The 23578-nt window shown below is 44.1% G+C and overlaps 2 protein-coding genes and 1 long non-coding RNA gene across 3 annotated transcripts in view; 2 read left to right on the top strand and 1 right to left on the bottom strand.

Annotated features, from left to right (window-relative positions):
* The window catches only part of LOC144322277 (uncharacterized), a 192224-nt gene extending 170025 nt beyond the window's left edge, over positions 1–22199 (bottom strand). The window contains exon 1 of the long non-coding RNA XR_013387870.1: positions 20458–22199. This is a non-coding gene — a long non-coding RNA (uncharacterized LOC144322277). The remainder of the gene's footprint in view (positions 1–20457) is intronic.
* LOC144321673 (interferon alpha-1/2-like) lies at positions 8452–9015 on the top strand. The gene has a single exon (XM_077910951.1). It carries the CDS (start codon positions 8452–8454, stop codon positions 9013–9015), a length of 564 nt encoding a protein of 187 aa, XP_077767077.1.
* Positions 17779–18342, top strand: LOC144321671 (interferon alpha-3-like). The gene has a single exon (XM_077910950.1). It carries the CDS (start codon positions 17779–17781, stop codon positions 18340–18342), a length of 564 nt encoding a protein of 187 aa, XP_077767076.1.
* Positions 22200–23578: the final 1379 nt, after the last annotated feature.

Below are 23578 nucleotides of genomic sequence, written 5' to 3'. Positions count from 1 at the left end.
AATATTATGAATATTAACTGAACTCAGAGACTTTAAAGGCATCTATCATTGCATCTTCCATAGAGTAATGATTTAAAATATGGTACATATTGTTTTATTCTTCTTCAGGGGCTTCTATATGATAATTTTGTCTCTTTGTAAAAAATTCTTGAGAACTGCATCCTACCCTTCACCATCTGACCTCTAAAGGAGGCAGGCTCAAAAACCAGAATTCTGTCAGGAATTCTAAAGAAGGCTGACCAATTCATTCTTCTTTTCTTTCCTTTTTTTTTTAGATTTTATTTAATTATTCATGAGAGACACAGAGAGAGAGGCGGCAGACACAGGCAGAGGGAGAAGCAGGCTCCATGTAGGGAGCCCGATGTGGGACTCAATCCTGGGAGTCCAGGATCATGCCCTGGGCGTGAAGGCAGGCGCTAAACTGCTGAGTTACCCAGGGATTCCCTCATTCTTCATTTCTAAGAAGGATCTTATTTATATTCAGTGATGACATGGTGGCTTTACGAATATCTGAGGGTCAAGAATACATATCTAGGTGGAAGTGCAGAAGAACACGTTATTCTTTACCCTTCTGGCACCTGCCCCTGCCCTCCCCTCCACATTCCAGAACACATTTCCCTGTACTAACAGTTTCCTTCCTCTCCGAGGCAGAAGTCCCCACAGCACCCTGGGCATTCACCCTCTTGACCTCCTAGCCTGCTCACACAATGGCTTTCTGTTCAGTTGTGTTCTCAGCTGAGAAGTTTCTCTAAAAAACAGCTTGTCACAAGTAGAAAGAAAAAATCAAATGAAATCTCTAGGTTTTGCAGAAACACCTGCAACAGAGGCTTTGTTTTGATGTCCAACCAATGTGATGTAACAGTAGCTGTAGCTAAAAAGAAACAGAAAGCAGGGTCAGGTTGAAGGGCCAGTTAATGGAGGTCTCTAGAGAAGACTGACCCAGGTGGCCACATGTGACTAAGGCTGGAAGCGGGCCTTGGGATCTAGGCAGAAAAGGGACCTCTTCCTGAGGATGTCCCTTCCGGCTACAAAAAGGCTACTTGTTGACAACCAGAGATTCTAATGCTGGCAAAAACCTGTGTCCTTACTCTAAGACAGAGTAAGTCTTGTCCGGAAAATCTCACATGATAGCCACATTCAATTTCAATCCCAGAGTTATTGATTCTTAAATACCGGAGAGGGTTGGGGAACAGAGCCAAAGGGACAGAGGCAAGGGCAAGAGGACTGAGACCTCCAGCAGCTTTTATCCCCAGCGCTTCTGGTCCACCTGCCAGGGATGGTGGGGAAGGCAAGGCTCAGCCCCTGGGCGCCCACACATGGATTGGGAGAGGTCACTGTGCAGCACCGGCTGGAAAAGCCAAGATGAGCCAGCTTCAGGAGCCAGGGTGCCCTAGGCCTCCCTCCACCCTCCCTGCCTGCTGCTTCATGTGCTGCGGAGCTCAAGGTCCCCTGGCCTCCAGTCTTGCACAGAACTTACGTCATAGACGGAACCCAGCCCACACATCTACACCCAAGGAATCCAGGGGCTCATCTGCGCTGTGTTAGGGCGCTGCTATGTTCTGCTCCCACAGGGCACATGACGCTCTTTAGCTCAAAACAGCGCAGCTGCATGTCTGGAAACATGAAAGCGTTGAGGGTTAGCAACAACTTAAGAACCTGGAACAGGAAAGCTGTGGAGGTGTCCACTGGCTCAGCGACATGTCCTCAGCAGGTGGAACGATAGGAACGGGCAGCACTGAGTCGACTGTCTCTCCATGTCCTTCCCGAGACTGAGAAAGTTCATGTGGACTCTGAGAGCACAGAGTTCTCCTACGCACATGTGGCCAAGAGCAGTGTCCCCAGCAACGGGTGACAATGACATGACAGCAGTCTGCAGGGTAATGGAAGGGAAGAGAGTTACTCCAGGGCCAGCTGCAACCTTCTGTTTCAATTCTGTTTCTAAATCTACTGCCTTAGGAGTATATACAAGGGATTTTGCAACTTTCCTTAGAACTGAAAGTCAGTCATTCAGTTAACTCATCCCACACCCTGTGTCACCATACAAAATGGGAGCAACAACTCTTTAACACCTGAGGTGGAATCTAGAATCCAGATCCAATCACCTTCCCTGCCTTCCAGATTTCATGTGAGGGACTCTCCTGGTTATTTTATCTATGTCCTTTTCTAGCTTTCAGTTCTATTAACAGGTGCTTCCAGACAAGCCATTATCTCAAATCTCCTTAATCTTTGACCTTGGATCTCTGGCACCTTCGGAGTAATTCACCCCTCCTGGTTGCTATTTCTCCGTAAGCAGCTGTATAAATGAGTGTGACCCAAACAGGGTCATTGGGAAGATGGAGTGAATGATTTCAAAGATCAGAATAGTTAGCATGTAATCAACTTGGGTGTTACCATTCAACAGCATCACCGTCATTATTCTTATGCGGAAGAAGGGCACAATCTTTCACCTCCTCCAGTTCCCTTTGTCCTCAGGTTAGATTTCCCAAAGCAGGAATATAAAAAATAGTGAAAGGGAATAAAGGGGAAAGCAGAAAAAATGAGTGGGAAATACCAGAAAGGGAGACAGAACATAAGAGACTCCTAACTCTGGGAAACGAATAAGGGGTGGTAGAAAGGGAGGTGGGCAGGGGGTGGGGGTGACTGGGTGACAGGCACGGAGGGGAGCACTTGATGGGATGAGCACTGGGTGTGTTATTCTATATGTTGGCAAATTGAACACTAATAAAAAATAAATTAAAAAAAAGAACAAACACTGGAAACAAAATGTCCATCAATAAGGACAGTTGAAATAAAATGACAAATGTAAAAAAAAAAAGGATTTCCCAAAGCAATCTTTCCATGGCCTGAGTGCATTGATCACCTAGGCAGAGCGCCCAGCAAGGGGAGTATGTGCTCTCCTTGCAGAGGGTGAGCTGCTGGGGTTCTGGGGGCCAGGCTGTCATGAGTTCTTGGTGAGACTCATCTCTCCTCAGAGCTGATCACATGTGGAATAAGTGAAAGAAAACTCAGTTGGCTGGTCTGGCAAAGCTGGGGGCCGCCCCTGGACCTAGGGGTTGGTCTTGTTGGAGCCTTACTCCCCCCACCATCCTCAGTCCCCCTTCTCCTACCTTGGGGTAACTCAGCACCCCCTTCCTTCTCCCCCCTTCCAGAGCTGCCACTCCTGGGGGGGTGGGGGTGCATTGAATTTTGCTAACTCACATTTTGTCATTTTGTCAGCAGAAAGGCCTCTTCTTTCACTTTTGTGACATTCAGACTCAATGTTATTAAACTTTTTTGTTTGTCTGCCCACCCACAACTGGCATGTGTTGCCTTCTAGGAAAGCTGAAATGAGAAGCAAAAAACTGATGTCCTGAAAATGGTAGAGAAAACCAGTCCAGCCCCTGGGCCTTTCTTTCACTTCCCTTTGTATGATCCTCAAGGTGACGTAGAACATGACACAGAAGGAGCAGGTCAGAGTATGTCCAGTGAATCACTGTGTGAAATGAACTTATTTAAATCCATTTTCTTGTTGTTACTTAAAATGAAAATGAAACACCATGACTGAGTATAGGCAGGAAGGCTGTTTCTCCCTGACATAATAGCCTGGGCCTCACCTGCTGCATTCTGAGCATCAGACAGATGAGCAGATTCAGAAGCTTAATAGAAATACACAGACTTAATGAACAACTAAAGTCACTTGTTTCTATATTAGAAGTTTCTACGGAGAGACACAATCAGTGAATTCCCTCTGTGCAGCTCAAAATTGTGAGCCTAACAAGTGTTCAGTAGATAAAGTAAATGATTGAACAATCTGGGCACCTGGGTGGCTCAGTCAGTTGAGCATCTGACTCTTGATCTCAGCTCAGGTCTTGATATCAGTGTGTGAGTTCAAGTCCCAAATTGGGCTCCACCCTGTGTGGAGCCTACCCAAATAAATAAATAAATAAATAAATAAATAAATAAATAAATAAATAAATAAATAAATAAAATAGAAACATTGAAAAGTAAGAGCTGTCGTTCCAACATGAGTGGTTTCCCTTACTCAATGTGAAATGATTACCATTACCGTTACCATTAACCAATTACCATTGGTTAATCCAGGGAAGGCCTGGCATTCAAGGTAGAACATTATCCTCTAAGGCTTTAGCTGCTTTTCTTCCTACCTCTATTGATGCAAAAGATAAGGAAAAATGACATATAAGACAATCTCTTTTCTCTATGAAAGCAGCAGCCAGTCATTATTAGTGATTAATGTCAGCCCCTACAGTGATCTGAGACCTGTCTTCTTCCTAAGTTATTCATTTTTAAAATGGTTAACAATATTTTCTACTGGTCTTTCTCTGAAACACTCAAGGAATAGTTTTCTGCACATGGTCTTTTTAGCATATTTAATGCACGAGCCTTCTGTGTAGGAAAGGCGCAGAATGTCAGGTTTTCAGGGTCATGTAATGCTCCATTTGGTAAGATTCTACTCGTAGGACATAGTGAGTGGCATCTGATGGGAGAGTTCCAGAGGCTCAGGACTACTCATCTGTCTCATGTTGCCGCTTCACAATGAAGAGGCCCCGCTCAGAGATTCCTGAGATGGGAAGGGGACTGATGAACAAAACTTGAGAGACCTATCTCTCTGGGTCTTTCCCTTAGTAATTTCTTTTAAAAAAAAAAAAAGATTATTTTATTTATTTATTCAGAGAAAGAGAGAGAGAGAGAGAGGCAGAGACACAGGCAGAGAGAGAAGTAGGCTCCATGCTGGGAGCTCTATGTGGGACTAGACCCCTCTCCAGGATCACACCCCCCGGGCTGCAGGCAACACTAAACCCCTGCACCACTGGGGCTGCCCCTCCTTATTCATTTCTGATGCACATGTTATCTAAAATTCAATTACTCCTCACTATAGAATTTTCTTAGGGATTTTTTCTTTTATGATTTTATTTATTTATTTGACAGAGAGTGAGTTCCCACTAGCAGGGGAAGCAGAAGAAGGAGAGGGAGAGGGAGAGGGAGAAGCAGTTCCCCTGCTCAACAGGGAACCTGATGCAGGGCTCTATCCCAGAGTTTTGGGATCATGACTCAAGCCAAAGGCAGATGCCTAACCAACTGAGCCACTCAGGCTCCCACAGATTCTTTAAAAATAATCAGAAATTAATATCTATAAAAATTTATCATTAGAAAGTAAGGAATGGAGGAGGATTCATATAGTGGAAATACGGATGAAGCCAGGGAAAACCAAGAACAATAATGTCTATGCCTGGAGAGTCAACTCATTCCCCAAGGGGCACTAAAGAGGAAGTAAGAGAAAAAAATTGCAAATAAAATTAAACCTTGCCCTGAAGTACATTTCAATGTCCTCACTTCATGGTTGTTTTTTCCTGTTAAATCACCTATCTCAATTCTGTTTCCACACTTTCTACTGGAGTTTCTAAATTAAGTACCTTTTCTATAACCTGAACTCTTCTACCCATTACTTCCTTCCTTGTTCTCTCTCTGTTCACATCTCTCCCATCCTCTCCATTACCAACCCCCACCACACCTCACCATCCGGGAACAGCTCTAAGAAAGAAGAGTTATTAGCACCCTTCTATACTATGATCACATAATCTCTGGACTTCTAGGTTATTATAGTGCTTTATATTTATTCCAGTTTTTACTTTTGCTCATTAAATGTTTCTATAGCACAATTCTTCTATTTGGTTCTTAGTGAAAGAGGAACCAAGTCTAATTATACTTAATGAAAAATTTTACAACTCATTCATTTTTATGTTGTTCACATTATAAGTAAAAAAGAGACTTTCTCCAAGCCAGTATATATGTTGTTGTGAGAATAGAGGTGGACATGGCAAATCCAATTCTTTGTCTGTATCATTGAACTTTGTAGAAAAACCAACCTCCAAGCAATAATCTCACTCAATTAATATCAGTTGTTTTAAATGGTTAAATGACAAAAGGGAAAATTGAAATCTCTCAGCAGACACTGGGAGCAGACATGTTGGGAATAAAAACAGAAGCAATAAATATCTCCCACAGTAAATGGTAGACGTCCAAATGCAAATATTCCTTAGAAAATGGATATGTAAGTCATTTACAAGAAATTCCATCCCATTAAACCCATGAATGGAAGTGATCACAAAGGAAGAGAGTGTAGAATAAAAAAGAAGTTAAAATGGATTCTGTGGGGGCACCTGGGTGGCTCAGTGGTTGAGCATTTGCCTTTGATTAGGTTCTGATCCTGGGGTCATGGAATCAAGTCCTCCATCAAGCTCCCTACAGGGAGCCTGCTTCTCCCTGTGCCTATGACTCTGCCTCTCTCTCTCTGTCTCTCATGAATGAAAACACTTAAATTTTTTGATTCTTTGTGTTTTTTTTTTTACTAACAGTTTTGCTTCCAAGTACAAAGCCACTAACTGAAACCAAGAGTTTGTGAAAGTTCTTCACTATTTGGAAACTCTCCTAGAAGAGGCCTTTTTCCCTTCTTTCTTTCCTGCTGACTATTTTTGGACACAAGGGAACGTCCCTGTTACAATGCTAAAAGAGTGGCTGTAGCAAAAAGGAAATAGAAAGTTGTATCATATTATTCTGTGGCCTGTCCAATAATTTTCAACAGAAGATTGCCCCCTACAGCCAGAGATGGACTAAGACAGTGGCCAAGTCTGGAGACCTTGCTTGTTTGAGTTCTCTGCATCAGGTTGTCCCTGATGGATTTTCCTCTAGAGGAAAAACAAACAAATGAATCCAAAAAAACAAAGAAACTGCTCTTACCTAGAAAAAACTGACTCTGTGGTTGCAGTAAGTCACTATATACCTAGCTTTTATATCATTTTTGGAAATTATACGTTTTATATGTTGGCAAAAGTAGTTCAGAAAAAGGAAATTAAACTTCTTATGAAAACATTTTTTATTTTACAGACATAGAAAAAGTGCGTGGCCTTGCAGAGAGGGGCATATGGGTGAGAATCTTCCAGCAGACTTCCTGGTGAGTGTGGAGCCCCACATAGATTTCCTGGCAGGGCTCCAGGAGGTGAAGACCTGCTTCTAAACTAAGAATTGTAAGATTAACCCATTCAGCCACCAAGGGTCCTGGGGAAAGAAAACGTGAAAAAATATCTTTTTTATTTTTTTTTAAACAAACTTTTCTAATGAGGTTAGCTTCACATTAAAATTGAGTACAAAAACTCAAGACTATTTATATATTCCTTGCTTGTCTACATGCATAGTGTCCCCGAAAATCAATATTCCCCCCAAGGGAACAGTTCTTACAAGGACTCCAAGGCTATAACAAGTGGTTTTGAGAGCTGTGATCTAGTTTTCAATATTATAATAGTCTGTGGCACTCCAAACATCACCCTTGGAGTGGACCAACAAAGGTATATATCTGACTTCTTCATTTCTCTTTTGGGTTTTCTTCGATATCACTCAAGATACATAGGCATGGAATTTGTGGAAGATAAGCCATATATATGTAAGAAGAGTGTGAAACACCTAGGAAAAACATGCCATTGTGATATGAGAAAATCTATCCATCTTTCCAATATCTAAAAGTCACACTGGAAGAGGTGGCCATTCCAAAATTGGGAGCTCCCATTGTCTGTTTGTAGAGGTTCCTTCTGGGTGAGCCTGGAGGTGATGTGGACTTCAGGAAATAGGAACAAATAGATTATATCTTATTCGTTGATTTCACAAAATACATTCAACACAGTAATTATATGCAGTGCAAAATAGAAAAAAATAGTTTTGAAAACACCTTGATGAGTACGGAGTCGCAGGTGAGGCAAGAGATCACTTTGTCAGCCGAGGAAACATGAAGTGGCCTTACTGGAGAAACACATGTCAAGGAAGTAATTCAACTCTTCGATTCCTATCAGCAGTTCGGCATCGTTCTAAATTGGGAGAGACTCTGCGTTCATTCTCTTGTCTTTGTAACATGGTTCACGTGCATATGTGCTTTCCGTATCAGAAATCATGTACCTATCAGTACTCGATGGGTCCCTCTTCAACGTTGGCCATCCCATTCCACGTCGGAAGCCTAACAATTGGCCTTCATGTTTACCAGCGTTAGACATCCTTAACCCTGCGTCGCCTTCACATGAGAAGGGTGAAGCGACACGGGGTTGTGTATGTCCAAAGTTCAGATAGGAGCATGGGACATACACTGTACTCTAGAGACAGCGCATCCGGGTTCCGAACTTTTCTGGATGATGCGTGAAAAGCCAATCCAGAAGACTCTGGAGGCAAGGGCAGTCATGACAAGCACGCCCATGTAGTTGGGAAACAGTGCTCTAGAGCCAGTCGAAAGTGCATCATAAAGGAAAGCAAAAAGAGAAGTAGAAAGTGAGGGAGACGTTCAGAAATGGAAAACGCGTCTGTTGCCTACTTAAGCCCCACACACGAGGGAAGATGCTCAAAGAAGCTGAAGCCGCGGATCCCACACCTGCCCAGCCCAGCCCAGCCAGGTCCACAGATCCTACAGGATCCCCGATGGCCCTGCCCTGCTCCTTCTCGGTGGCCCTGGTGCTGCTCAGCTGCCACTCCCTGTGCTGTCTGGCTTGCCACCTGCCCGACACCCACAGCCTGCGCAACTGGAGGGTCCTGACGCTCCTGGGACAGATGAGGAGACTCTCCGCCGGCTCTTGTGACCACTACACCAATGACTTTGCCTTCCCCAAGGAGCTGTTTGATGGCCAGCGGCTCCAGGAGGCGCAGGCCCTCTCTGTGGTCCACGTGATGACCCAGAAGGTCTTCCACCTCTTCTGCCCGGACACGTCCTCTGCTCCTTGGAACATGACTCTCCTGGAGGAACTGTGCTCGGGGCTCTCTGAGCAGCTGGATGACCTGGAGGCCTGTCCCCTGCAGGAGGCGGGGCTGGCCGAGACCCCCCTCATGCATGAGGACTCCACCCTGAGGACCTACTTCCAAAGGATCTCCCTCTACCTGCAAGACAGGAACCACAGCCCGTGTGCCTGGGAGATGGTCCGAGCAGAAATCGGGAGATCCTTCTTCTCCTCGACAATCTTGCAAGAAAGAATCAGGAGGAGGAAATGAGACCCGCCCGGGTCCGCACGGAAATGACATTCCCTGACTGATCAGAGCACACTTGCACGTGTCCTGCCGCCTCAGAGAAGCTCACGCCTGCCGTCACGGTGACACGAAGGCAATCGGGTGTCCAACGTGTTCAGGACGGGGCAGCACCATCAAGTCAAGTCAACAATCACCGCTTACTTTCACATAACCTTGCCCATCTCTCTATTTACTACTTATTCGTTTATTTATTTATTTATTTATTTATTTATTTATTTATATTTATTTATTTTAAATTCTTTTTTTTTTTTAAGATTTATTTATTTATTCAGAGAGAGAGAGAGAGAGAGAGAGAAGCAGAGACACAGGCAGAGGAACAAGCAGGCTCCATGGAGGAAGCCTGACGCGGGACTCGATCCTGGGCCTCCAGGATCACACCCCGGGACGCAGGCAGCGCTAAACCGCTGCGCCACCAGGGCTGCCCTATTTATTTGTATTCATGGCTCAACTGGGTTCTCTTTGTATACTAGTAGGTGTACTGTCACTCTGTGATTCAGGGGGAGTGGGGATGCTTTCTATTTATTCAGTTTTTTGTTCTTTTGTTCATTAAACTGTTCTCTGCAAACATTCTTGGATTTGTTTCTTTTGAGAGGGATGGAGTCGGAATAGAATCTGATGAATGAATGGATTGTACGACTCTTCGCCTCCTGATTCTGTTACTCTCATGACAAGTCAACCCATAGTCCTCCTCGATGCCAGTGCATATGTGCCTGTCAGGATGAGGGCGCACACGACCGATCCCATCTCCTACCCTGTATCTCTGAGTTCTGTCCAGAAAAAACAAACCTCCAAACAACCAGCAGAGTGATGTAATGGCAGTAATAGCAAAGGGTACAAAAAGAAGAAGAAGGGACATAAGAATTCCGTAAGCAGAAAAGGAAGCAGACATATCCGGAAATAAAATCAACAGCACTAGATACCTTCCCTATTAGAGTAGTAGATGTCCCAGTGCAAATATTCTTCAGAAAATGGATATTGGAGTCTGCTGTTACTAGCCATTTCCTTTACTGAAACCTGAATAATAGAAGGGCCCCCATGGGAAGAAAGTCTATAATGGGAAATGTACTTTAAATGGATTCCTCAAACCTCCACTGGTTAGGGGAGAAAATAGTCACACTGGAAACCAGGTGGAATGGTCCTAAGGTAGTAGAGTAAGAGTAAATTTCATTTAGGAGTCTATTTCGGTTGTCTGGGTGCCATTGTTGTTTAAGGGCCTGACTTCTTGATTCAGTTCAGGCCATGAATGAGGTCTGTGTGAGTGAGTCCCTCCTTCAGTCTCTGCACTTGATGCAGAATCTGGTTGATTCTCTCCCTCCTCTCCATCTGTTCCTGCATTTTCTTTTTCTCTATCTCTAAAATAAATAATACTTTTTTAAAAAGATTTTATTTATTTATTCATGAGAAACACAGAAAGAGAAAGATGGGCAGAGACACAGGCAGAGGGAGAAGCCCCATGCAGGGAGCCTGATGTGGGACTCAATCCAGGGACTCCAGGATCATGCCCTGAGCAGAAGGCAGGTGCTAAACCTAAACGCTGAGCCACCCAGGGTTCCCCTACTTTTGTTTTTGTTTTTTTTTAAGAGTCTATTTCAAAGCCTAAAAAGACTTCAAAGAATTGCATCATTGCAGAAGCTGGATGGAATGTGACTCAGAAGCTGGGAAGTTGGGGGTGTGGTGATGTTGTGGAGAGCTGGTTTGACCGAATTAATTACCAGAAACCATAATGGAGAAGGAAGGGTGAAGAACAGAAGAGAAGCTAGTGACTATATACAGATAATAGTTTCGAGAAAAAAAAATAATAGTTTCGAGAGATCTGTCTTCTGAAGTGCAACAGGAAGATGCAATGAAAATAGAATAATGTGTAAATTGTTTTTTAGCAGAATTTTCTCTTTTTTTAAGATTTTATGAGATAGAGAGAGAGAGAAAGAGAGAGAGAGGCAGAGACACAAGCAGATGCAGAAGCAGGCTCCATACAGGGAGCCCGACATGGGACTCCATCCCCCATCTCCAGGATCAGCCCCTGGGCTGAAGGCGGTGCTAAACCACTGAGCCACCCGAGCTGCCCAATTTCCCCCCTTTTTTTTGTAATATATGTGTCTCTGGATAGATTCATGAATCCGATGTACTAACAAACCATGTTAAATTGCATTTATCTTGCATCATGCCATATGTCATTACTTGCAATCATATTCTTTATTTGTTAGTGTCTATTGTTTTGATCAGCACTGTGTGGAAGGTCAGTAAGCTGCTCTGTGGACTTTAACCATTCAGCACAGTGGGGGGAGGGGGGGCGGGGAGATGGACCTGGCCATAGGGGGAGCTGCTTTGGTGGAATCCACAAGCAGAAGCCACAGGGGGAGTGGGTGGAAGGTGGTCAGAGAGGAGAAGAGCTGCCGATGTCCTTCTCTCACCTGGGAGTCACCTCAGTGTGGTCACTTCCATCATGGTCAGATGGCCTTTGTCTTTCTGTTGCCCCAGTGCATCCAAATGTGATGACAGCTTTCTAGGAAAGCTCAGTGGAGGAAAAAAAAAATGAAGCATTGAAAGCGATGGAAACTAATGGTACAGGCCTTTCCTGTTTCCATTTTTACTTCACTATTTTGGTATACTGACCTCCAGATGAAATGGGAAGGAATCTGGATTTCTCAGCCATAAAACAGAATGAAATCTTGCCACTTGCAAGATGGAGCTAGAGAGTATTGTGCTAAGCGAAATAAGTCAGTCAGGGAAAGACAAGTAGACTATGATCCCACTCATTTGTGGAATTTCAGAAGCAAAACAAAGGAGCACAGTGGGTTCCTGGGGGAGGAAGAGGTAAACCTAGAAACAGATTCTTAATATAGAGAAGGATGATGGTTACCAGAGGGGAGGGGGTAGGGGGATGGGGGAAACAGGTGACTGGGATTGGGGAGGGCACTTGCCATGAGCAGCGGGTGATGCCTGCAACTGCTGAATCACTATGTTGTGCACCTGAAGCTACCATCACACCACATGGTAGCTAACTGGACCCGGAGCAGAGGTGCAATGTTGTCGGAGCAAGAACAAGCCGCACACGTGTGACGGTAACACGAACTTTTTTCTCATTCGAAAACTTTGACTCCATTTACATAGAAACATCTCAAGTGTTGGGCAGATAAGACTCAATGAAAAAATGAAAAAATAATAAGTGGGTGATGTCTTCCTATCTATTCGAACTCACGTAAAGCATAGGTAAAGAAAAGCAAACGAAGATTATAAGGCCTAAGAAGTGTACAGGAACATTCTACAAATGAAAAGTACCATGTTCTCTTTAAGAGACTTGTATAGAAAGACCTTGAGAGGAACTGGTGGCCATGTCACCCCCTCACTGCTCACCCAGGCTCCCGGGAGCCCCAGGTCCCCCTGAGGACACCTGCTGGTTCCATGTGGCAACAGCTCTCCTCTGGGCTGTGACCTATGTCCCAGCCGGGCAGCTTCACATGGAGACCTGCTGCCTCTGACACAGAGGAAGCTGTGTCCCTTCTCCTGACGAGGGACATCTCCCCTGGGACATGGTGGGTGGCCACCAGTTCCAGGGGGTCCGGGCCACCTCTGTCCTCCAGGAGACCCTCCAGCACACCTTCACCCCTTCGCTCCTTCCACCCCTATGTGCTGCCTGGCCCCGGCCCTGCTGGCCACACTCCACTGGGGCTCCAGGGGGCACTGGAAGCCCCGACACCTGTGTGCTGCCTGCCTTGGGAGCCCAGAGTCTCCCCTGGGGTTGAGGGCCATGATTCCCTCTCCATCTGACAGAGAGAAACAGAGCGACTGTCCTGGGCAGGTGTCTGAGTCCGAATCATGAGACACTTCTCTTCCTACTAAAATGAGGAAAGTAGGAAAGGGAAAATTGAAAAAGGAAGAAGTGGGAAAGGGACCTGGAAATGATCTTCTTCACTACAGCACCAGGTCACATGCCCATGTGTTCAGTCTTTCTAAGGACTCTCTTTCTGCTTCAGTCATAGAATGCACTGAGCTAAATGACTCAATCCGAGGTCACAGTGCTTCTGTGGAAATGAGTCTGTGTAAGGGCATCCCTCCCTTGGAGACAGTTACAGGAGGTCGTTCTCATGTTCACATATCCCAGGATCCTCGGGTGTCTTGTTCAACACGTAACCAGTTAGAAACTTAGTCCTGACCTCACAGCAGCAACAACAACGACAAAATGCAAGACAATTGGAAAACAACAGCCCTTCTTAGATCCATTCCCAGTTGAGCTCACAGGGCCAGCCTCTCCCTGGGAACTGGAGGAAGAGGAGGATACAGAGAACCACACCTTACCAGGAGCAGGTACTGGTAGGAACACAATCTGGAACTGAAGCTTGTTTCAGGCTCTGTGTCCTCCACCTTGAAAGTTACAAGCTCCGGGGCTCCAGACCTAGTGAGGCCCACAGGTTTGTGAGCTTTGCCTTCAGAATCCCCACTAGGCTCCCCCTCTGTACATCAGAGAAAAATCTGATGGCTTTTCCAGCAGCGGGAGGGGAGAAGTAATCACTCTGAAATACTCCTAGTCTCCACTTCTCCTTACCAAAGGCCTTTCCTCAGGGAAACCTTCCAGAGCTTAATTGACCTGGGGCAAGGGCTATCAGGATCCCAAGCCACTGTAACTCTCCTGTCTTCCCAGCAGGGTGGCAGAAAAGCTGAGGAGCTCTTGAGAATGACACAGCCAGGAGCACAGGCTCACTTAAAGCGTGACCCTGAAATCTAGGCTTGTAGAGCACCCTCTTTCCCCATACCTATCAGCACATCAACAGGATTCCCACATAATACTGGGACTACAACTGAAAAGGACAGCCAGTATCTGAAGACTCCTAACTCTGGGAAATGAACTAGGGGTGGTGGAAGGGGAGGAGGGCGGGGGTGGCGGTGAATGGGTGACGGGCACTGAGGGGGGCACTTGACGGGATGAGCACTGGGTGTTGTTATTCTGTATGTTGGCAAATTGAACACCAATAAAAAATAAATTTATTATTAAAAAGAAAAAGAAGGCTCTAGGGGACACAGAAGCAGGGACACCAGAGGAATGTAGCCTCTGACAGCTTGGCTGCAACAAACTGTAAGCTCACCCCAATTGCTAGCAGGAGAAACATAAAACCTCACCTACAGGCCAATTTTCTGTAGTTCCTTTTACCAGGTTCATCACAATCAGCTGTCCACAAACACACGTCAAACATTTTGGTGAAAAGTACAGTTTGAAGAGACTGAACATGCATCAGAATGAGACTAAGATATCCTAGAGATTTTGAAAATATCAGACCAGGAATTGAAAATTACTGTGACTATGTGCTGAGGGGTCAATGTATTCATATATACATCTTTCCCATGATTTATGCCACAATATGTAGGGTATCTAAGATAGTTAAAAAAATAAAATATTTTTTCTTATAATACTATGTTCACTTAATAGTGTGTTCAGATAAACTATTTCCACCTTTGTCTTTTATTATTTTCTTGTTTAATTTATGAATTTTTTTCTCCTGAAGACATTTTGGATTTTTTTATTCTTAAGAGAAGTAGCCTGAATTTGAAACCCATCCTGGAGAATCCATGGGGGAATTCAATGCACTCATTCACTTTTCCAGTCAGTTATATATTAAACTGTTAATATATAGTTATATATTAAAACTGTTTATTTCTAGGTTACATTGTTATACTTCTGAGAATATCGAGGTGAAAAAAGGAAAGCCCATTCTTTTGGTGCTTTCCATTTGGAAGAGGAAAGAGATGTAAAAGCAGCCATCAAGCTTAATGCATTCCATTTATGTTTCATGGTACAATGAGAGGTAGAGCACACAGGATTCCTTTCAGCAGGAGCTTGAATGAGGGAGGTCAGGGAGAGGGGAGAGCAGACTTCCCACTGGTAGAGGCAGATGTGAATCTGGGATCTCCAACTGTGTACCTCCTGGAGACATTAAATTGCAATGGTTGGTTGCATATTTGGAGGACTGAATGTCCTTCCTTCTGAGTTGAGTGTGGAATGAGAAGATGCTCTAAAGCTCAAAAAAACTTCAACTTTTAAGGCTGAGAAAAAGAAGAAGAGCCTGCAAGGGCAGAGAGATAGTGCAGCTGGTGTAAGTGGGACACAACCAGGGAAGATCAATCTTCAGAAAGGATGGAAGAAGAGAAGCTTGAGAATTTCCCAAGATGAGTCTTAAGGAGTAATTTATGACATGTGCTATAGGATTATGCATGGTCTCTGGATTTTGCTATGAATCTAGTTGTTTGCTCCTGAGAAACTCTCTTGAGCTCTCTGAAACTGTTTACCCAAATATAGAGTAGGAATATTCCTAGAGCTGTTGTAACAAGGAAGTAGCACATTTAAAGGTATCTAGTATCTTCCATTGAGCGAGAATTTAACAGATGATGGCTGTTTTCTTGTTTTTTATTTTTTTCAGAGATCTCTGAGAGAATAATGAACTTCTCCTAGATTTCTCTTTATAACTGACTATAAACTGCTGATGGTCTAAAATACCTGGTTGAGAACGGGTGGCTCATCAATTGTATATTACTCTTTCCATAATAATATACTATGTACACATATGCACTATATGTAGGTACACATCCCCTATACATTCCGACACAGCACATTCCCCCTTCCTCCCTGTTTCCCCAGATCCCATCCTTTCTCTCTCAAATCACACAGTTTCCCTCCCCGCAGTGTAGAAACCCCCAGTGAGCTCTGCCCAGCTCTGTGACTCTCCTTCCCATTCACACAGCTGCTTCCTTTTCCGTTGCGGTTTCTCTCTGGCAGTTTTATTTCCCATTACAAAGCCACCAAGTAAGAGCAAAAGTTGTTTGAAATTTCTAGGTTTTTTAGAAACTCTCATAGGAGAAGCCTTGTTCTCTTTTTTTCTCCTGGTGACTATTTTTGGACCAGAGTGAATGTCCCTGCTGCAGTGATGTAAGTGTAGCTGTAGCAAAAAGGAAATAGAAACAGGAGACTGCTGTACAGTGGCCCTGCACAATATTTACAAGAGATGAGTGCCCTCCACTGGCCAGGATGGACTAAGACAGTGAGCTAGTCTGGAGAGGGGGCTTGTGTTCTATGTAGAAGTATGTCCCCTGGCCAACTGTTTGTTCCTCCAGAGCAAAACAAAAACAAAAACAAAAACAAAAAAACACAAAACACCTCTTTCCTGGAATGAACTGACTCTGTTAGTGTAATAAGCCAATTTCCATGGCTTTTATGAACTTTTGCAAAAATATACTTTCTAAAAATAGCAGTTATGTTCACAGCAAAAGTGAGAAGTTACTGCATTTTTTCACATCCTCTCTCCTTCTGTATCTGCAGAGTCTCTCTCATTACCATCATTCCTCCACCAGTGGTAAGTTGTTACAATTGCCTCCAAGGTGTAACCAGTAGTTTTAGGATTGTGAACAAATCTTTAACATTACAGGGTTTGTGGTACTCTGAAGCTCAACCTGGGAGCGGTCTAACAAAACCTTAGTCCTCAGTAGTTTATTGTCTTTTATTGGGTTTTACTGAGTATCACACGAGAAGCAATGACACTGAATTTGTGGAAGATACACACAATGTCTGCAAGATATTTTGCAGGGCTAACTGAATAGCCTAGAATTAGAGGACTTTCTCTCCATCATTTCCTGGATCTCAAAGTCACACTGGGAGGGGTAAATTTTGCTTACTTGTGAACCTCCATTGGCAGTCTTGAGGACATTGCTGATGTTTGAGCTTTGTTGAGAGGTGGGCTTTGGAAATTTAATACAAATAGATGATATGTTATGACTTAATGCTGCAAAATTTATTCCACACATCAGTAATTCTATCTACTGCTAAACAGAAAAAATTTTAACAACAACATGATGAGTATCTCATGGGAGGTGAAGTTAAAAAGCACTTTCTGTTCAAAGCCGCAATAACTCAGCACCCTAAAAACAAATGTGAAGTAAAGAAATTAATTTTTCAATTGCTGTAAGCAATTTGAAATGATTCTAAATATTTAAGTACATTGACATCATTATTATGTCTTTCTAGAAATTGTTAATTTGCAAATGTACTTTTTATATTTCAAGTGTGTGAGTAAAAATTAGAAGTTGCTAATCAAATCTAGTTATCCAGTGAAGCATCAGTACCCCCAAATTTAACTTTCAGGATTAAATTTTTAGTCATTCTACACCCTGAGTTGAATAAACAGCAAAATTTACACTTTCTTTTTTATGTATAAAGCAGGGATATAGGGATCCCTGGGTGGCGCAGCGGTTTGGCACCTGCCTTTGGCCCAGGGTGCGATCCTGGAGACCCGGGATCGAATCCCACATCGGGCTCCTGGTGCATGGAGCCTGCTTCTCCCTCTGCCTGTGTCTCTGCCCCTCTCTCTCTCTCTCTCTCTCTGTGACTATCATAAATAAATAAAAAATTTAAAAAAAAAGCAGGGGTATAAACACAACATAAATATATATATTGTATATCTGTGTTACTAAGTTTTCATGGAAGGTTCAGTTACATTAATAATCAAAGACACTGAAGTAAAGAGGCAATAAAAAAAATTGGGTGGGAAACCCACGCTCTCAAGTAGAAAGTGCATAAGGGAAAGCAAAAAGAGAAGTAGAAAGTGAGGGAGACGTTCAGAAATTGAAAACGCGCCTGTTGCCTACTTAAGCCCCATGCACGAGGGAAGATGCTCAGAGAAGCTGAAGCCGCGGTTCCCGCACTTGCCCAGCGCAGCCAGGCCCACAGCCCCTGCAGGATCCCCGATGGCCCTGCCCTGCTCCTTCTCGGTGGCCCTGGTGCTGCTCAGCTGCCACTCCCTGTGCTGTCTGGCTTGTGACCTGCCCGACACCCACAGCCCGCGCAACTGGAGGGTCCTGATGCTCCTGGGACAGATGAGGAGACTCTCCGCCAGCTCTTGTGACCACTACACCAATGACTTTGCCTTCCCCAAGGAGCTGTTTGATGGCCAGCGGCTCCAGGAGGCGCAGGCCCTCTCTGTGGTCCACGTGATGACCCAGAAGGTCTTCCACCTCTTCTGCCCGGACACGTCCTCTGCTCCTTGGAACATGACCCTCCTGGAGGAATTGTGCTCGGGGCTCTCTGAGCAGCTGGATGACCTGGATGCCTGTCCCCTGCAGGAGGCAGGGCTGGCCGAGACCCCCCTCATGCATGAAGACTCCACCCTGAGGACCTACTTCCAAAGGATCTCCCTCTACCTGCAAGACAGGAACCACAGCCCATGTGCCTGGGAGATGGTCCGAGCAGAAATCGGGAGATCCTTCTTCTCCTTGACCATCTTGCAAGAAAGAGTAAGGAGGAGGAAATGAGACCTGCCCAGGTCCCCAAGGAAATGATTCTGTCTGACAAATAATATCACACTTGTCCTGTTCTGCTGTGTCAGAGACGCTCATTTCTGCTGTAACAGTGACATAAGCAGAATCAATTTGTCAATAATTACCTGAGCCAAAGGCAGTCGGTTAACCAACTGAGCCACCCTGGCACCCTTGAATATTCTGTCTTCTGTAATATTAAGCAACATGTCAATGCTATAAGTGCTAGTCACTTTCAGATGACCATGCCGGTGTCTATTTATCTATTTAAATATTTATTCATGTAAATATTTATAAGGTTTATATTTCTTCACACACTATTATGTGTACCTTTATGTGGCAGCAATATAATAAAATATATATTCTTTATATTTAATCAGTTTTTCATGTCTTTATTGAACTTTTACTGTGGAAAGTATTTTTGAAAGACTACCATGAATTTTGCAACTTGTAGAAAATTAGCCGGCAGAATGCATTGACCCATTATATTACATTAACATCAAGTAATAAATGACTTCCTCTAAAAAAAATTGTCAATTGCCTTTAGAATATAGGCCATGACACATACAGTTCCTGATGTCCATATCTCTAATTTTATAGGGATAGAAACCTAAAAATGATCATCATATTTAGTGTTATAATGAAAAAGGGAGAAAAGTGAATTCTCTCTCACCTGATTCTAGATTGGAGAATCTCAAGAAGTACACATAAAAGCAGTGGACCCCTCCTGAGGTGACCGGTAAACATGGAGGCACAAACGCCCAGTGTCAGGGGAGAGGTAAGCTTGCAATAGGCAAGAAACACCATGGCTAAAGTCTGTATCTAGCATGGAAAAGGCCAGAAACAGAGGTGGCCATGTGGGGAGACGGTGTAGTGTGAGAAGAAGACATGAATGTGATTCTGAGGATCTCCAACCACCAAACGGAGGGGGGGAAAGAGCCACAAGGAGACAGTGGAATCATGGCCATAGAGTACATGGATAACAAGACAGGATGGTGATGAGTGTATTTAAAGAAATGTGTTTAGGAGATCACAGTGGATTCATGGAAGTTGTAGGTTGAAACTGTCCACTATGTCAGAATAATTGAAGCCACTGTTGACCTTCCCGAGAGTAGGTTTGGTGGATGAATAAGCAGAAATCACATTAGAGTAGTTGGGAGTATAAATAAGAGAAATTAGTGCCTCCGAGGTGAAGAATGTATTGTGGGATCTGGTAATAATGGGGTTAGATTTTCTGTGCCTACTTTGCCCTTTTATGCCATATGTCTTTTCTGAGTGAATTCATGGAATTGATGTTCTGGTAAATCACCTCAATGTGTTTAATATTGTATTTTTTTAGAATCATGACTTAATGACGTACAATGGTTATCCTGTCTTGGTTCTCATTACCTTTTATATCAACAAGCTGCTCATCTTTAAGAACTCACTAGGCAGAAATAGATAACTCAATCCTTCATCAAATCATCTATTACTACTCATAAAATAATGTTCCTGGAATTATTGGCTTTATTAATTAGGTTATTTACCCATTACTGTGACCCTGGTTTACTACAAGGGCTTAATATCACACTTCTTTTTCTAGTGAGTTTGGTAGGATAAGAATTCTTTTATGTTACTCACTGGTGATGTTTCCTAATTTTATGAATATCACAGTATTTGTTTTAAAGTTTTTATTTATTTGAGAGCAGTAGAGATCACAGAAAGAGAAGGAGGGGAGAAGAAGTCTCATCACTGAGTGGAGAGCCTGATGTAGGGCTCCAACTCAGGACTCTGAGATAATTACCTGAGCCAAAGGCAGTCACTTAACCAACTGAGCCACCCAGGTGCCCCCGAATATCATAATCTTTGGTGGATCCTCAAATAACAAAATTCTCATGGACAAAAGAAAGACTTTCTTCAGTAATAGAATGGAAAGCTGAGTTAGGCATTCTCTTTGTTAATTTAAAAGCAAAGAAAAAAATTGGTGGAAATCAGCTGAAAATACAACATTAATCATGGAAATCCATAGAACAAGAGTGAATTGTGTATAATTCAAGAGTAAAAAACAGATTTAACGCTTATAACAGAATATTGTGAATATTAACTGAACTCATGCAGATTAAAGGCACCTACCATTGCATCTTCCATGAGTAACAACTTAAAATGTGGTACGTATTGTCTTATTTTTCTTCAGATGGCTATAAATGAGAATATTGTCTCTTTCTATAAATCTTCCAAATTGTGTGTCTTATGCTTAAATAACTGGCCTCCAATGGAAAAAGCCTCAAAAACCAGAATTCCGTTGTGAATTCTAGAGAAGGCTGACCAATTCATTACTCATTCCAAAGAAGGGTCTTATATTCAGTGATGACAAGGTGGCTTGTATGAATATCTGAGGATAGACAATACATACCTAGATGGAAGTGCAGAAGAACATGTTATTTCTTTAACCTTATGGCATCTACCCCTGCCCTCCCCTCCACATTCCAGGACACATTCCCCTGTCCTAACAGTTTCCTTCCTCACCAAGGCACAAGTCCCCACAGCACCCTGGGCATTCACCCTCTTGACCTCTCAGCCCATTCACACAGGGCTTCCTGCTCTGTTGTGGTCTCAGTTTAAAGGTTTCCCTAAAGAGCAGTTTGTCACAAGTATAAAGAAAAAAATCAAATGAAATCTCTAGGTTTTGCAGAAACACCTGCAACCGAGGCTTTGTTTTGATTTCCATCAAATGTGATGTAACAGCAGCTGTGGCTAAAAGGAAACAGAAAGCAGGGTCAGATTGAAATGGAGTTCCCTAGGGAAGACCGCCCCCCTGGTGGCCACGTGCGACTAGGGCGGTGACCAAGACTGGAGGTGGGGCCTGGAATCTAAGCAGAAATGGGAACTCTTTCTGAGGATGTCCCTTCAGGCTACAAATAGGTTACTTGTCAACAACCAGAGACTTTAATGCAGGCAAAAATAGTTTCCTTATTCTGTCTAGAGCAAAGAGTAAGTCTTGCTCTGAAAATCTCTATATAAGCACATTTGGTATCAATCCCAGAGTATTGATCCTTAAATACTGGAAAGTCTTGGGGAACCAAACCACAGGACCAGAGGCAGGGGTAAGGAGAGTGCAATCCCCACTAAATTTTCATCCCCAGGCACTTCCAGTCCACCTGCGATGGTTGGTGGGGAGACAGAGCTTGGCACCCAGGTGCCCATCATGGGCTGCGGGAGATCACCGTGCAGCACCAGCTGCAAGCAGCCAAGGTTTGCCAGCTTCAGAAGCCAGGGTGCCCTCAGCTTCCCACCACCCTCCCTGCCTGCTGATTCCTGTGTTGTGGAGCTCAAGGCCCTCAGATGTCCAGTCCTGCATAGAAACACACTAAATACAAGGAATCCAACCCACATGTCTACACCCAAGGATCCAGGGCCTCATCTGTGCCTGTGTTTGGGCACTGCTATGTTCTGATCCCACAAGGTGCAGAATGCTCATTAGCTCAAAACAGTGCAGCTACACATCTGGAAACATGAAGGTGATGAGAGTCAAGAACAACTTCAGAACCTGGAACAGGAGAGCTGTGAGAGTGCCCACTGGCTCAGCGACATGTCCTCGGCAGGTGGAACGATAGGAACGGGCAGCGCTGAGTCAACTGTCTCTCCACGTCTTTCTCGAGACTGAGAAGATGCAAGTGGTTGCTGGGAGCACAGAATTGTCCTATGCACATGTGGCTAATAGGAGTGTCCCCCGGATGGATGACACTGACATGACAGCAGCCTGCACAGTATTGGGAGAAGGGTTACTCCAGGGCCAGCTGCAAACTTGTTTCAATTGGCAGAAAAATCTACTGCCTGAGTATTTTAAAAGGGAGTCTGTCAACTTTCCCTTAAAGTCAGTCCCCTGTGGGAAGTCTGTCAACTTTCCCTTAAAGTCAGTCCCCTGTGGGAAGTGTCTTAAAAGGGAGTCTGTCAACTTTCCCTTAAAGTCAGTCCCTTCCCCTGTGGGAAGATTCCTCCCACAGGAACTCATTTGCTCAATAAAATAAGAGTGGGCATCGAGAACTGCGGGGCTGTAAGAGGCAGCTGTAGCTGGAGGATGAAGATCTGAAGAAGCTCAGCAACTGTGTGCTCTCCAGGGCTGTGGGCTGCACTGATGTCAAGTGTGATCCATTTCAGTTGCAAAGTGGTGTTGTTGGCTGGCTGCTTTCTCCTGGGGCTGCTTGCTGCATGTCTGGTTCTCTGCCTCGGGCTACATTTAAAGGCCAGTTGCAGGATGACTAGTTGTCAGGGGAGGGAGGCACTCAGAACCTGAGATTGCAAGTGCAAGAAAAGCAGAAAAGACAGTTCATACACAGCCTCATGCAAATCCCATCCAAATTCAGGTTTGAGAAAACACTACTGCCAAGTGAAGTGTTTGACAAATGCCATCAACCTCAAGGAGACAAGATGGTGTGTAACAGTTGTGAGGAACGTGATGACAAAGTTAATCATACTGTTAATGTCTGCCTTTAGGGAAGGGTGCCTGCTGTGCCTAGCAAAAAATGGGGATTGGAGAAATTATTCTCTGAGACTGTATTAGAGTTCTCCAGAAACAGAACCAGACTATAAATATAGATTTATTTTGAGGAAGTGGCTCATGAGTTGTGGAGACAGGCGGATCCAATATCTGCAGAGAAGCCCACAGGCTGGAGACCCCTGGAAGAGCTATAAATGTGGTCTGCTGGCACAAGTTTCACTTTCTCCAGGAAGGTCAGTCTTTTTCTATTTGTGGAAGCTGAGAAAAATCAAGGCCATTCCACCTCAAGTTTAGCATTAGCACAAGTACAGCCATCTTAGGCCCCTGTGAATAAGAGCTGAACTTTATAGGAAAAACTGCAGAATGTCCTCGGCAGGTAATCCCATATCAGAAAGACAACAGAGCTCAGAATTGCCCTCGGCAGAGAATTCCATATCAGAAAGACAACAGAGCCCACACCTGTGGTAGAAAGTCCCATATTAGAATGAGAACAGAGCTCAATGCCCTTGAAAGCCCCATATCAGAATGTAAACAGAACTTGAGAAATTCCTCCACCCCTTCGGAAAATCCCCTAGACCAGCCTATAAAAAACCCAGCTGTAACCCACTTCGGGGTCCAAGTCTTTGCTCCGCTGTGCCGGGTATACTTGGACCCAAACTCGAGCTTGTAAATAAACCCTCGTGCGCTTGCATCGGTGTCGGTTCCTTGGTGGTTTCTCAGATTCGCAATCTTGGGCACAACATTATTAAGGTCTTC

This window comes from Canis aureus, chromosome 10, assembly GCF_053574225.1.
Source record: "Canis aureus isolate CA01 chromosome 10, VMU_Caureus_v.1.0, whole genome shotgun sequence".
NCBI classification, from domain to species: Eukaryota; Metazoa; Chordata; class Mammalia; order Carnivora; family Canidae; genus Canis; species Canis aureus.
The sequence above is the reverse complement of the archived record's forward strand: the minus strand, read 5'-3'. Positions and strand labels throughout refer to the sequence as shown.